The sequence below is a fragment of the Vanessa tameamea genome, chromosome 25 (genome assembly GCF_037043105.1).
Source record: "Vanessa tameamea isolate UH-Manoa-2023 chromosome 25, ilVanTame1 primary haplotype, whole genome shotgun sequence".
Taxonomy (NCBI): domain Eukaryota; kingdom Metazoa; phylum Arthropoda; class Insecta; order Lepidoptera; family Nymphalidae; genus Vanessa; species Vanessa tameamea.
Window position 1 is genome coordinate 601187 of NC_087333.1, and position 16002 is coordinate 617188.

Sequence of the window (16002 nt, forward strand, 5' to 3'; positions counted from 1 at the left end):
TGTTCTATGAACTAGAATAATATGAGCTTGCGGAATACGTTTTTTGGGCCTTTATGGAGATGGATGCTTTGTACATGATAGACTTATCTCTTAGTTGATGTTTTTCTTTTGCTAGCTAGATGGTTCAGTGAATAGAATACCTATATATTTCGAATTGAAACTACATAAGTAACCTACCCTGTTGAGACAAACTTTTCGACATCAATTGCAAACCTTCAGATTGTGATGCTATGATGCCTGCCAATTAAATGCAGGCACATTAAAATAAATTAATTAAAATTATAAAAAAATAGTGTATAACAACGGCAACCTGACAGCAGACTTGTGAAGATATTATAACAAAAATAAATTCGCTTTGGTTTCATTTTATTTATGTTTAAAACGTATTCTCGACGGTAAAGAATACATCGTAAGAAAAATGCGTGTGTCGAAAAAAATTCAGACACATGAATAAACTACTTACATTTATGTGGAATAAGCCCCGAACCTTCGTACTAGGAGTGGAGCCTTCTGCTCATATGGTTATATAGATTATGCAAGTTTCCACTTTTGTTTCCATAACTGAAGATATCACATGACTATGATATGAGTTTTAAATGTATTGTGTATGATTTTCAGATGAACACGAACAATCCGGTGGTCACTCTATACGTCGTCAGTATCAAAACACCCAAATTCCTATTCCCGCACGCCATACAGTTTAATACACCGGTTGACAGCAGTATGTACATATTTGATTGATTGATTTATTTGCAACCTTAATTTCTGACTCTGGATCCAATTTAAATATGATTGTATAACGTTTGAAACACATGTGCCGCAAAATGTTTTACCTTGTAGCATGAATATTGGAATGCCGTGTGCATTACTATTAAATTCCTGTATTTTTATCGTTAAAGAGTTGATATGATACAAAGGATAGAACACCGTAAATATTAAGCGATTATTTACGCTTCAAAAACCAATAAAAAGCACCTAAGTTATTCTGTGCTCAAAAAATTTTAGAATTTATCAGTCCGATTTGAAAAACTTATTCTAATCAAGCACGGAACAATTTGAAAACTACACGAAGTAGCTAATCCTCAGTCTCAATTTTACTCCAGGTTGGTACGTGCGCTGGTCGAGCTGGATATCGGAGCGCCAGATAGCTGTCCTACTGCTAAACCGACCACAGAACGTCTCGATCATCAGCATTTGTAACGCAGTTCAATATAATTGTCAGGATGTAAGTAAGATTTACTTTGATTGATGTTTTTCATCCAATCAATTCCATTTTTATCAATTTTAACTAGATTCATAATCCTAGAATTATGGCACATGATTTAATGAGCTGCTGTAAAATGGTGCAACGACTGCTGTATGAATATCCAATTCTACAATATTCTATCTCGAAACTCTCTCTACCAAAGACTATACATATTTATTATAATGTAATGAATAACTTCTCTTAACTCTTTCCATTTGTCGTTCTCTATTTTCATCTTGATCCAGTCTCTCCCTGTATTTTGTATGACAGGCGTTCAGCGATCCTTGGACATCTCCATTTGTTCATATCACAAATAATAAATTCGAACCATAATGTTGAATACATTACATTTTCTTTTGATAAAATTTACAAAAACGTTAGATAAAATTAATGAATCTTCTCGACGTCGCGAAAATAAATCAAATGAAGCGACAGCGAGGTCGCGGTCGTCTTATTTTATTTTCCACTTCACTAGATAGCAAATTTCTCTTCTGATTCCTAAGTTTCATCTACTATAGAAACACTTGATAAATTGTCAATGAACTTTTAAAACATTTTTGTTTAATCATGAATTAACATTTTTACCAAAAAGCAACAAAATTTTCGACGTGTTATTTAAGACATATTGTACGATTTCCTTATTTTGGCAAATAAAGATATATCCACGTGATACATGTTAACATTATTAATAATGAGTAAGAAAATACCTAACGAACTACTTTTGCTCGGATATATTACAGTCTTAAAGTTTATTACATTAATCCCTTATTAATATGAAATAACATTAGCAATTCTTGAAATATTATCAACTAGTTGTAATGTTATCCTCACCGCCCATATCGCCCATATATTTAAAAAAAATATATATTCGTGATCAACATTCTTTACAAACAGACTCCCAAACTCTTTGGCTAATTGTATACAAACCAAAAATAATATTAAAACTATACTAATAAGATGCTTATTACAATTTAAATTTTTAGATATACCGAGATGAATCAGATGGTACGCGCTGGTCAGGTTTAGGATCTGATCCAGTTGAAGAAGATTGCGGGTGGTGTGGGGGAGGCGCTCTAGTTGGTGGAAGGAGTGGTGTATTCACAACTGCGCCCATAACTGACCAAGGTGGAATTTGGAGACACGCTGTTCATCTAACCCAGGATACCCGAACCACTATCACACAAGGGAACTTTGAAATAACGCAATTAGTTGGATGGGACGAGAGAAGAAGACTATTGTAAGTGAAGCAATCTAAATCCTATCATATAATTGAAACCGAATTTGGACTTTTATAAACAATCTACCCAATATTAATTCAATGATGATTCAAAAGCCTTTGTTTTTTGGAAGTATTAGCAAAAACTTAAAATAATATTATTATATTATAGTATAAAGTAGCTGCTTGCATGAGTTACCTCAAGATTGTAAAACCCGATCCTGAACCCTATTTTCACATCCACTTTCTTAATTGATAATAGAACTTTGTGCAGTCCGCATCATCTATAGACCTCTAAACGTAAAGGAAAATTCAGAAAAAAAAATCATTGAACATTTTTATTTAGGTATGTAATCGGAACAGCTCCAGAAAAAGCGGGTGAGAGACACGTTTACAGGGTGTCGGTGCCCGTAGATGGCTGGCCACCACCACCATCCTGCCTCACTTGCCCCGGCATCGTACCTGACAGCACCGTGGAGCCTAGCACTGAAGAAGTGGTCAGTATATCATTTCAAATTAATGTTTTAGATCGTGATCAGCGATTTTCCTTTCCATTATTATCAAACGAAATCTGAGTAGTAGAAAATAAAAGACTGAAAAAATTTGACAAATATTATGACAAAGGGGTTAAAATATTTCGGAGAGTAATTACAGACATTTAAAGGAAAAAAAAAAGTAATGTAATGATTTATGATAACATTTCTAGGAGTACGACAATGCGACATCAGCGTTGCCCGCGTGGCCAACGTCGACGGTGTTGCCGCACGTCGCTGATGAGAATGATTCCCTTCCAACTGTCTGTCTGTACAATCGTGTCATATTCAGCAAGAATTTCTCCTATTTTGTCCAGGTAATATGCTTGTTTACAAATATTTAGTGATAGTTAAACGCCATCACCAGTTACGATTAATCCATACGCCATAGCTTCATACTGCATCTTTGCAATGTATTTTAACACCTGGCGGCGTGCACAGGAGTGCCTGGGCCCGGGCGCACCGGCCACGTTCGTGTGCACGGCGGGCGGGGCGCGGCGCGCGGTCCTTTGGGACGGCGCGTCGCTGCGCAGTAAGTTCGCCGCGCTTGCCGCGCCGCAGTCCAAGGTCTTCAGAGTCGAGGTAATTAACACAAACCTATAAATATAATTTTAATAAAAAAATATATTACCTTTGTAGACAAAATATAGACCATTACGATCACTTCACAGTTTTTTGTATGACCTATTAAAAACTTAGGCATTTGTGATATTTCTTGACTCGGTGGACAGTAAGACTAATGTAACTTAACTTATTTATTCAGCTTACTGAGTAAGACGATCAAACCTTCATACGTTTTACAACCCGATGTTGTTGAATAATTTTATTAATAAAAAATAACAAAAACACTGAAATCCGTTGTGAATGACAAGTTCTGGCGAATCAAAAAGTAAAATGCCAGGTATTGACAGTTTAGTATTTTTCCAAATCTACGAAATTAAATGAAAGTAAAAAATATTATCTACCACCCAGGTGCAAGCGCACAGAGAAGCTCGCGTGCGTCTCTTGCTGCCGCCAGGACTAAGAGAGACTGACGACCTACCACTGCCATTAGTTTTACATGTGTGAGTTATAAGCTATTGTTTTCCAACAACATTATTAATTTTGTTGACCAACATTTCCTTACAATTTATTTATAAAACGCAATGGACTTTGTCTGTAGGAAGTAAACAAAACCTGTAAAAACACGAAACATATCCACGAATATAAATAATATTAGACATTTTAACATCTCGGTGACACAGGTAACTTCGGATTAAAGTCATCTCCAGTGTTCATCTTTCACAGCATTTATGTGAACCAAAAAAAAAGCACTAGGATCCTAATCTTAGATCGTAGATTCAATATTCATAGTATAATGTTACCATTCGAGTGAGACTGAGTCTGTTTTGACGTACGTTTTTCAAATGTTAAACAAATAAAAATAGAACGGTAAATCGGTTTTATAAAAGTTGCAGATGCCATTATGATACAGATATCAGCAATCGAATTTAAAATTAGTAATATATATATTTAGATCAGCAGAACCAGGCGGTCAGCTAGTAACTGAACGGTGGCGCCCAGACTGGGGCTGGTACTTGGCTACGGCGAGGAATTTCATTGTTGCGGAAATTGATGCCAGAGGCTCTGGGGGGCAGGTAACTACTAACTATTTTTTTTATTTATTGATAGCAGAATATATTGATATACAACAAATCTTCAATATTTAAAACATTTATAATAACATTTTCGGAATGCACTCGGATGGATTCGGAACATCCGGTGAAAAATAGAACCACTATTAGAACTCTCACTCTGTCTGTAGATGTTTGTTTCATATATATGTTTCATCATTATGTTTATACTACAGAATAATTGAATTGAATAATTGTTTCAGGGCGAAGAGCTCAGAACCGAAATATATCAGAGATTACTGTCGGTTGATGTCGAAGACCAAATAGCAGTTTTATCGTAAGTATACTAAAATTTAAATTAATTCTACTTAATTTACTTTTTAAATCCAAATGTTGAATCTTAGACATATTTAATCTACATATTTTCGTAATTGCAGATATCTCCGGGACAACTTGAAGATGGTGGACGGGTCTCGAGTGGGCTCGTGGGGACGCGGGCTGGGCGCGGGCGCCGTGCTGGCGCTGGCAGCCGGCGACGCACGCAACCTCACGCGCTGCCTCGCGCTGCTGGCACCGCTGGCGGACTTGCGGCATCATAGTGAGTCGCCTGTGCCTCGTAAGGCATTCATAATGAGCAGAGACACACCACTGGGCAGAACGAACGTGGGTGCTACTAGCAATATCGGGCTCGAATCCGGGGTAACGTGACATGCATAATTCACGTTAAGGATCTGCCAGGTGTTTAGCCACCGACCCAGCAGTGTAGACGCGTAGGGGATAATAACCAAAGTATCTCCGATAAAAAGCATCTGGCTGGTAGTAGCAAAATAACTTGAATAAAAAAGTAATGCCACATCTTTCAACAAAAGATTAATTCCACACAGACTCCTACTGGACGGAGCGATACAGCGGGCCGGGCGGCGGCTCGGGCGGCGCGGCGCTGGCCGTGTGGCGGCGTGCGGGCAACCTGCCGCCGCGCCGCCTGCTGCTGGTGCACGCCACGGCCGACCTGCGCGCGCCGCCGCACCACGCGCTCGCCCTCGCGCGCGCGCTTATCCGCGCGCAGGCGCTCTACACGCACCAGGTGACACACGTACATATTCAAAATATAAATGTTATTATATTCATGGGTTCTGATATTTTTAATAGCTTGTCGAGCAATTGGATCCTTGAATTTATGTTAAATGTTAAAAGCAGATATCAAGTTTTATTTAATAGATATTTAATAAACCGTGACACCGATCCCAGATAAATACTAATTTTTTTTTACCTTTGTTTTGTTTGTTCGGATTTTATGGATAGAATTTATTTTAAAATATATAATTTATTTATATAACATGTATCTCAGTGTGTTTAAATAAAATGTAGGTTTATTAGTGACTGATGATGTGTTTAAGGTCTATCCTGATGAGGGCCACAACTTCGAGCGTTCTTCTCTCCACGTTCATAAAACAATGGAACAATTCTTCGACGAATGCTTCGGGCCAGTAGAAGTAGCGGACTGGGACGCGGGCGGAGTGGGAGGACTATTCCCTTTCCGGGACTAGTGGAATCTGGAGGGGTAGAGAAACCCCTAGAACAACAAAAGATATTTTAGGTCCAGTTATTTATTTGAAGACACATCAAAGTGGTCACAGCGTAAAATAAATACTTAGGAGCTAATAAAATCGAAAGTGCTTTTCATATTTTAATAAATTATATTTGAAATTCGAATATGCAAAATATTTGAAACAATAAGTGTCAGAAGTAAAAGATTTTCGCGCCAAAACATTAAATATAGCAACATTGCACTTACGCATTTAAATTGAAATGCTTTCAATAAATAACACTGCTATAAAATAAACTGTTTATTAAAACAACGGTGTTGCTATGCGCAATTCAAAATTAATCGACACAGAATTGAAATTGTACATTAAAGCTTATGTGAGTTGATATTAGAATAAAAAATAAAAACACTCGTGAAAAATTCAAAGAAATTTATTCTAAATGTCTCGAAATTATTAATATCAAAACTAGTAGATATATGTGTATGTTATCATTGTGATGGATTATAGTTAACCACTAATTATAAATATATATATCATAAACAGTAAATCTACTTTAGATTTATATGTTAGAAGTAAAACGTTATCTGTTTTCCAAATTCATTGTTTATCGTGTTTTATTAGAAATAAAATGATAAATAACAATATCAGAACATTGGACTGTTAACAGAGATAATATTAGAAGAGACCATTAAATAAAACAATTAAATTTATTATTATCGATGGGTATTTAAAATTTTCAACTGACATCGATTTATACTGCCAATACGGAGGTATTTTTTTTTTGGCTTTTATTTGTATTGTGCTGAGAGGGCACAGATTATTTCGCCAATGTCACGTGCGAAATACGGAGGTATCAAACTTTTGTTCTGGTATGTCAATCGACAACTTTGAAAAAAATGCGTTCATAAAATCAAGAGTACAGATAATGAATAGAATACATATATTGTCATCGCACCAAGTAAAGTATTTACCAAGTTTACGAAATATATTCCATAGTGAAGATGTAGATTATTTAAATTGATATAATGGTGCATTTTAAAAGAATTCAATAAATGAATTCGATATGTTAGCCTAAATACATTTTACTAGGTAGTTGAAACTAGACAAAGAGATATAAAAACAAAATGTGTCACTTTTTAAAAACCTTAATGTATTATTAGATATAATAAATGTGTTTGGGAATAGAGTGTGAACAATTTTAACTAAGTGTTGCCAGCAGTGGGCTAATAGATCTAACATCGGTAACCTCTTTGGATGTCATACCTATTCATGTTAAAAGTTTTTCCCAGGGACTGTTTGAAATTAGATTTGTTTATTAAAATTTAATGAAATTATTCCATTTTCATTTTGTCTTTTAAATTTGATCAATGTTTAATAAAAATGACCAGTAGGTTACTTAGCCTATTTCAATCGAAAAAGGAAAAAAGATAAAATAAAGGCTAATAGCTCTAATATACATAGTATGCATTACAAACAGTTCTTGATTGATATAACTTTATAACACTTAACTACTATATCCAATTTTATTATGTCAAAATTGTTTATTTCTTTAACATTCTTGTGGTTGCAATAAGCTATAGGGGATGTATTGCTTTACAAAAGAATATAATTATTTGTAATAAGAACAATCTAGATCCTATAATCATTATTTTATTGTAACAGAAAATTGTTCACAGACTATAATCGGGGTTTATCTCCAGTGAAATTTTCTTATGATTATATTATAAGGAATAAATAAATCTATATTTTAGTGTTAAAGTAACAATCACCTTTATCTTTATATTTCTATGTCGCTTTCAATGTCATCGTAAAAGATATGTAGCTTTAATATATTATTATGTACAATTAGAATTGTTGTCCCCAAGGCATAAGTTAATGTTGATTGTCAGAATATTTCTGTAGTCAGTTTCAATGAAATTTGTACGAAAGATGATCATAATTCAAATTATATTATTACAAATGAGAAGACATAAGTTTCACGTGGAAACTTCCATTAAATAATGACGCGATGAATAAAAGCCAAAAAACTTATCCGATGAGCGTCGCTGTCATCGAAATTGGTGTTGCCATTAAGCTGTTTTTGCCATAGATAGAGTAAAAATACTGTGCATAATATTCTGCACTTCTTGTTAAACGAAACATCGCTTACAAACAAGATTTCTCCTTAAATGAGTAGTAAAAAAATTCAAAATCCTAATTCTTTCAGATAAAATATTCGTTCAACGATAGTTAGGACTGATATTTCAAAATGGCGTCGTTAGTTCTTCTTTTATACGCTGCTGATAAGTTATAAGTATAAATGCTATCATAAAGGCACTATGGTAATCATTTATGTTCAAGTAAAAAAGATGGAGGAATTAATGTTTCTCATAACTGACCCTACCTTTCACTTATTAAAATTCATATTAGCATTTCTAACTCGATTGTGACAAAATTTGCAAAATGAAATTCTCCTAGAATCCAATATGATGGAAATTACTTGTGCATTTACTTGCACGAGTCATTCTAGAAGATCGAAAAGCAAAAAAGGAGAAAAAGGCGAAGAGAGTTTCTTACGTCAGAATCGTTCGCTTCGTTTTGAGACACTACATAGAATGTTTTACTGATATTCGGCCTTGAAGTTTTAACCGTCACGGGATTCGATGCAATTTCACTTCGAATTGATTCGGTAATTGTGAAATACGTTTTGTATTATATTTAATTATTTATGTAACGTATTTTTAAATATAACAAATATTCAAATTTTACATATTTTGACAAAATCCGTAACAAATATTATTGATAGCAACAGTTGCTATAACTAACCGTAATAGCCCCACAGAAGTTCATTGGATTTTCTGTGGACTACGAGAATACGAAAATACAAACTTGTTTTTATGTTTTTACTCTGTCAAAACATTGATTTGTTATAACTGATAATTCATTGTAAATATTAAACCTGGTTCAGACGAAAAGATAAATATTATCAAGCGTTAGAACTCTAAAAAAGGCCGACATATTGAAATCTGGGTATATCCATTCCTATTGAAATCAAGTCATGTGTCCACCTAGCTACTTAACGCCTTTTATATATTAGAGATATATTAGTCTTTTACTAATTAGTAAGTGTCCCAAGTTATGTTATAGAATGGTTCATAATTACAAAATATTTTCAAATATTGGGAACTGTAGCAAAAATAAATAAAATACTAAAAATATATAAGTTGGTTTAACATATCGCGTCAAAATAGTAACTTTCTAATCACAAATTTATCTTTGTACAAATTTTTTTTGAAGCCGAATATACATATTACACTATATTTCATAGAACAATAAAAAAACATTAAATGTTGCTAGTGTAGATAAATCGTAAGAAAAACTAATTTTTGAAATATCAATGTTACTAGTAATCATATTAAGACAGATAGATATTCAAGAAATAAATAAGAAAAGTAGAAGGAAGTTCACTGTTTATAGCTTTCTTGCCTGTTTTCATTTCAATATCACAAAGTTTGAAATAATATAAGTTATGTTGAAATTATTATTTACATAATTTTGCTCTCAGTCTGTCTCTAAGGTTGACTGGAAGAGGTCCCTTATTGGGATAATTCCATCTTTGTGCGCTTTAATTTTCTTGTACATTTTTTTACTGTTTGTAATATGATTTGTTCACCGAAAAAATTACAACATCAACGATTTCATTAATCTTGAACTATTAGAATTATACGAATATTTTTTGTGATATTAATGTCTAATCCAAAACTCTAGTCACCTCCCTTTTTAGAGGAAATATTAATATACATTTTAGTTTTTATAATTATTAATTCAAACTTATTTCACTTATTTATGAATCGTTATAAAAACATTCAGTAGATTTTTTTGAAAAATAATAATATAACTGCCATTAAAACAAGTGTAAACAACAATAAATATTTTAAAATTAAATTGTATTTTAAAATGTATACACACACAATACACCGAAACATTTACGTTAATATAAAAACTGATATAATACTTTTATTTCGAGCATAAAATGAAAATCAATAAAAAACTCACAGAGAAACATAAACAGATAATATATTCTAAATTCAAAAATACATACGTGCGTAGTATTTGAATTAAAAAAGACGATTAATAAAACGTGTATAAACAACTTAGACCATTATACCGATGTAATATTTAGGGGCCGACTGTATTGCTCTGTTCCATTTTCAAAAATCTTCATGAACTATGTTTTAAAATAATGTCAACAGATCTGCCCCTAATTTCTACTTTGCATGTTATTGAAATAATTTAATATTATTTCTAATATGAATGTCTAAATTAAATTTTAAACTCCATTAATGTAAAGAATTGTATAATATACCAATTCATTATATAGTTACATATTAAATATGTATTTTAAATGCTCAGTGGATGGATATGTTGTTTATTTATGTTAAAATGTTGTTTTATAAAAAATTGTTCCAATATTTCGTTTTATTTATCCTATAACCCAGAATTTTAAATATTTAAATATGTATACTTAGATGAAAATTAAAATTGAATTTCTTAGAACTAAAACATGTTGAAATAATGGTAAGGGTCAGAACTAATGTTCTCTGCAGCGATACATCTTCATTATGTCTTCTGGTCGAACTATTCAAACATACAGCGACCTAAGCGTCGTTAGCGGCTGTTTACATGGCGCTTACGCTTTTCATTCAACGTAGTGTAACAATAATATACCGTCCCTATAGATTTGACCTATACAAAATAAAGTCTACTGAATCTTAAAAATTAATAATAAATTAGGTATTTTCATCACTTTAACAACAAGTCATTTTACTTACTTGACTACCCAATCGTTATTTAAGTCCAGGTTCATACTTTGATACTGAATTTAGATTTAGCGTCGCCACGTTCGCACCCAGAAATGAATGGTCAAGCCGCACTGATACCAGTTGAAGTCTGCAATTCAGGTCAATCGAACCGAGTGGTCGGATCGGTATATCTAGTGCCCAGTACATATATATCTACGTTAATGACCATTATTTATTTTTTTGACTTTTATTTGTGCCAAAAAGGCTCAGATTATTTCGCTAATGTCACGTGCGAAATGACCATTATAGTTCAGTAGAGAAAAACTGTCACATAAATTTTCTTTTTGATTTGACATTTGGTTTCAATCAATGTGAGTAGGAATCGCTCGACTCGCGCACGAAGAGCGGCAACAGATTAGCTTTGAAAATTTCAAGAGTCGACTATCACGGTTCATGGGATACAGCCTGGTGACAGACGTATGGAACCCTAAAAAGGACCTTTTGGTTTCATAGTATCATAAAGTATAGATGTTATAGTGCCCTCGTGCCGTAGGATAAAAGCTTTTATTTATTTTACTTAATTAAAAAATATTGTTTAGTTCAAATAAAAACTTAACAGTAAAACAAATGATTATCATTTAAATTACTATAATGTCTATTGCTTAAATAACCTTTTCAATGATTAAAACATTAGTTTTTACCCATTAAATATAAATAAGTACAGTCGTGTACAAAAATGCATATCGAAATAAAAAAGTACAACTGATTGGAATCACGATTTTATTTTTATATCTTACAGATTTATTTACTTATATAACATTGTCTACTCTACCGCTAGCCAGCCCCGTTGCCAAGCACCAGACGGTTATACCTGTAAACAAAATAATTTATTTAGTATTTAGTACCATACCTGCCTGTCACAACTTCATACGGGCAAAAGATTGCTATTATTAAATAAAAAAAATTTAAACTCTTTTACAGCGCCATCTACCGGATCGAATCTTAACCACCCAAAAAGTCATTACAATCAGTCCAGTCATTTGTTCCGTGATATACAGACACCTATGACAATTTAATTGAACACTTGAAGTTACTTAGTAATAATAATTACTAATAATGATAACTTATTATGGATCGGATTCATAATTTTATTTTTCGGCAAAGTGTAATTAAATAAAATCTGTTCTAATTTCACCTGTAAGAAGCTGGCTAGTTAACTTGTAAAAATAAAGAAAGGAATCAAGATACTTTTAGAGACCCACTGCTGGGCTAAGGTCTCCTCACTCCTTTTTTGAGAAGGTTTGGAATTTACTTCAACACGCTACTTCACTCATTTGCACACAGGCACGTTTTACTTTACCACGGAGCAGAAATATCCTTTAACAACTGGACCATAACGGCTGTATAAAAAATTATTATTATTATTTGAATAAGAGAAACAACTCACAGTTTACTTCCAGCGGTTGTTTTCGTAGTCCCACTTGGACGATAATCCATCGACGGGGTTCACCTTCAAGTCCAACATACGCTTCAGCTGTGCCTTCTGGTGCTCATCATCGAAGGAAGCAGGCAGAGGGCTGTATACTGGAAGTAATAATCATAGTTACATCACAGATTATCATAGTAAGTAAGCAGCAATCTGGAAATGACCCACTGTTGGGGACGGACCTCTCATACCACACAGCACCAGAGTGCACAGATGAATACACATGTGGTTGATTTTTATTATGAGATGTTTCTTTCATCGCAATGTTTCGAGGGATGGCTTATAAAAACAAATTACCCACATGAAAATTAATTGGTGCCTGTTTTCAACCCACAATCAAAGTTGATTCATATTATCAAATCACTTGACAATCTAAACAAGTCATTTCAAGGAGCTACTACTTTTATTTATTATTTATAGCAATTTAGCCTATTCAATGAGGACCTCACCAAGATTTCTCTTAGAATTTAAACATTTAAGGTTTTATGTTCGATAAATAAATTCACACAGAGTAAATAGAATATAGAAACATTACAATTATTGATTTTCAAATGAAAAGCTACTGCGGGTTAAAAATGTATTCTGTATGAAGAAACTCGAAAGTCACCGTGGAACACTAGTGTGAAATGTCATATGTGAATATATGAATGTGATTTTTGGCATAGTTAACATTTTAAGAGTTAGTGAACCGACCTTACATTCTATGTTAAAAGGTGAACACTAATAATGTCTTTTTACCGAACAACTTCATTGCCATGTAGATCCAGACTGAAAGGGAAGCAATGCAAAGCGCCCAGCCAACAGCTCCCTTCCATTCTCCAGTGGGTGCCTGGAATTCGGCGAAAGTCTGGCAGAAGGAAGCGCGGTAGAGGGCTTTCTTCTCTTCCAGGGTCAACTTGCGCCAATCACCCTTTTCCTTTTCACGGAGAACCTGAGATTGTTTTCAAACATGTATAAATACAAATATTATTAACATAGAGATGAAATTTCGACCTGCAAATGCATGTTCAAAAAAAATTCTCTGCTCTGTCACACTTGTGGAGAAATTCAACTTATATATTCATATTCATATTCATTGATATACTTTCAAATTAATAAGAAATTAAAAAAAGCTTGTAGAATAGAAAATAATTAATCCTTAATATATATTTATAATCATTGTTATGTAATGATGTTAGACTTTATAAATTTTTATTTTAGTCTAAAAAGATATTGAAATATATTACCTTAATGTCGGGTGTGTCGGCACGGAACCTGACGGCGGGTAGGGGGAAGTCAGGCCTGTCTACATAGTTGGGTTGACCGTTGAAACCATAGCCTACCCACTCCCGATTGCCAACCTAGGACAATACAATCATACTGAGTTAGTATCCATTGACTCCCATAAAGAGCTTTAAATTTAGTATAGAGTTAACTTTTTCCTTCAATTGCGAAAAATACTACTGGGTTACTTGGTTACAAAACTGGTGGTAGCTTTATATTCTATTTAATTATTTAATTCAAAAGTGCTTAGGTATAGTCTACTTGGTAAAAAATATGTTTCGATTTAGAACTAGATCCATAACATACAAAGAATATATTATGGTGCATAACTTTGCAAGTATATTATAATAGTGATAAATGAAATTAGTATTTTTTATATTAGAGTTGTGTAGATTTAAATGATATTTTTAATATAACATCAACTTATTTTCATTAAAATATCATTGGAAATTTAATTGAAACAATAATATAAATACTTATTTAAATTAAAAAATAGCAATAAAAATCTGACTTACCTTGGCAAGTTCACTGGAAGCCCGGGCCCCAATTGGTACTCGGACTGCATCTAACAGCGCACGGCGCAACAGGAGATTTGCCATAATTCTGTAAGAAACATACTTTTATTAGACATAAATTCTAATTATATATTATTCATTATAAAACTATTAGAATATGATCAAATCTCAATCAGCATTTTCTTATCTTATATGAATACATAATAGAGGTATGTTTCAAGTAATTGTGTAATTATGTCTGAACAATACCTACTTAGATAGAATGAACTACATTGATTCGGGATATTTTTATGATGTACATATGCTGAATGCAGACTTGACATAAATTATAAATGTAATTTAACATATAATAGTAACCATCTGTTATGTTATCACTAAGCTAAGCATTTTTACTTAATGGTAGGGCGTTGTGCAAGCCCTTACTTATCACATATTGTACATAGGCCAATGCATAGTATTGTTGTGTTACAGTTTTATTTCAGGCACAAGGACCATATATTAATTGATTCATTGACAATATAAAAGATAATTAATATTTCTTACAGTACCAATGTTATAGATGACGGTGAACACTACATTTGAGCTATTTGTTGTTCTGCCTACTTATATCAAATTTAATAAAGCAGTTAAACCAATATTATAGTATTCAAATTTTTAAAATAGTCCTGATTTTTTTTTTAATATTCTATTTCTGTATAATAGAACTTTTAGGTAGTTAGGTTTCCCTTACCAATGAAAGGAGTTTGGTTATAAGCGAGTTTTAAGGTAATCTAATCTGACAATTAATAATTATAATCTGAAAATTACATCTTACAATTACTTCTACATATTTCAAGAATGAAAATTGTGAGTGTTTTTGTAAAGGATTACAATTTGTATTTAATTATAAATTAAATCCATTCATAGTATTTATTTACTTATAATATTACATTAGAAAAAAAAATTGAATATATTAAAAAGGCTTTGTAAATAATGAAGTTTGAAAATAAATACATAGTTGATACTCTTGCCTCAAGTATTTATTATAAAATTTATATCATATTTTTATAAGTATATGAGAGCCTTCATTAATATTTCTCCCTAATATATTTCCTTGATACTAAATGTGTATTTAATTTAATATGGATGTTTTCACTAGTATTATTACATTTTATAATATGTTTATTATATTATATAAATAAGGCAAATACTCTGCCATTTTTTAACGTTCAGGTGGTTTTAGACGGGAATATAGATATTATGATAAAAATACTGATAATACTATAGGTTATGTCTATCGATCCTCAGTTACATAACTAGAAAAAAATTGCTTAACGGTAATAATTTGTACGAAAATACTATTTATAGCAACAAAGTATTAATTAATTGAATAAAATCTAACAAGATTAAAACAAAATAGGTTCTTAATAGGTTTATTTTGAATTTAGAATTGCGATGACATGTTCATATATTAACTTTTTTACTTACCGCTTAAGCCAATTTTAGTATTATTAAATATATAAATACAGGAAAATTATAACACGGTAATAACTTATTTTTAAGGCGACTTATTTCTTGACTTTCTTCTAAAATGATATTTACCTTATATTGTCGCTACACCACCCTACACTGTAAAAAACGGCGACCTCTAGTGAAAAAAGTCAATACTCAACATAAAATTTGCGCAATGCGCATAGATAATGTAAAAAGTTGCGTTTTTTTCACGCTTTGAGTATAAATTCATAATTTTACAAAATGTTCTCATACAATTTGAAAATAAAAATAAAAATTATGGACTTCATTTGCAATAAAATGCTTAATAT

At 32.5% G+C, this 16002-nt stretch overlaps 2 protein-coding genes across 7 annotated transcripts in view; one reads left to right on the top strand and one right to left on the bottom strand.

Moving 5' to 3' along the window:
* Positions 1-6391, top strand: part of LOC113399525 (uncharacterized protein) — a 463929-nt gene extending 457538 nt beyond the window's left edge. For 3 of the 4 annotated variants that reach the window (XM_064218926.1, XM_064218925.1, XM_026638668.2), the window contains exons 7-18: positions 619-721; positions 1104-1225; positions 2230-2483; positions 2809-2959; positions 3169-3312; positions 3437-3577; positions 3968-4059; positions 4512-4632; positions 4872-4945; positions 5046-5206; positions 5493-5692; positions 6006-6391. In XM_064218926.1, coding sequence (XP_064074996.1) covers positions 619-721; positions 1104-1225; positions 2230-2483; positions 2809-2959; positions 3169-3312; positions 3437-3577; positions 3968-4059; positions 4512-4632; positions 4872-4945; positions 5046-5206; positions 5493-5692; positions 6006-6155 — 1713 coding nt within the window. In that variant the 3' untranslated portion in view covers positions 6156-6391. The remainder of the gene's footprint in view (positions 1-618; positions 722-1103; positions 1226-2229; positions 2484-2808; positions 2960-3168; positions 3313-3436; positions 3578-3967; positions 4060-4511; positions 4633-4871; positions 4946-5045; positions 5207-5492; positions 5693-6005) is intronic. The other variant, XM_064218927.1, reaches the window with a different exon arrangement.
* LOC113399535 (cytochrome c oxidase subunit 4 isoform 1, mitochondrial) overlaps positions 1-16002 on the bottom strand; it is a 181350-nt gene that overhangs the window by 36543 nt on the left and 128805 nt on the right. The window contains exons 1-6 of one of the 3 annotated variants that reach the window (XM_026638683.2): positions 15782-15898; positions 14201-14288; positions 13649-13762; positions 13161-13353; positions 12384-12520; positions 11700-11807 (exon numbers count right to left, since the gene is read on the bottom strand). In XM_026638683.2, coding sequence (XP_026494468.1) covers positions 12387-12520; positions 13161-13353; positions 13649-13762; positions 14201-14284 — 525 coding nt within the window. In that variant the 5' untranslated portion in view covers positions 14285-14288; positions 15782-15898 and the 3' untranslated portion in view covers positions 11700-11807; positions 12384-12386. Of the gene's footprint in view, positions 1-11699; positions 11808-12383; positions 12521-13160; positions 13354-13648; positions 13763-14200; positions 14289-15781; positions 15899-16002 lie in introns of those variants that run through there. The other 2 variants (XM_064218929.1, XM_064218930.1) reach the window with 2 other exon arrangements.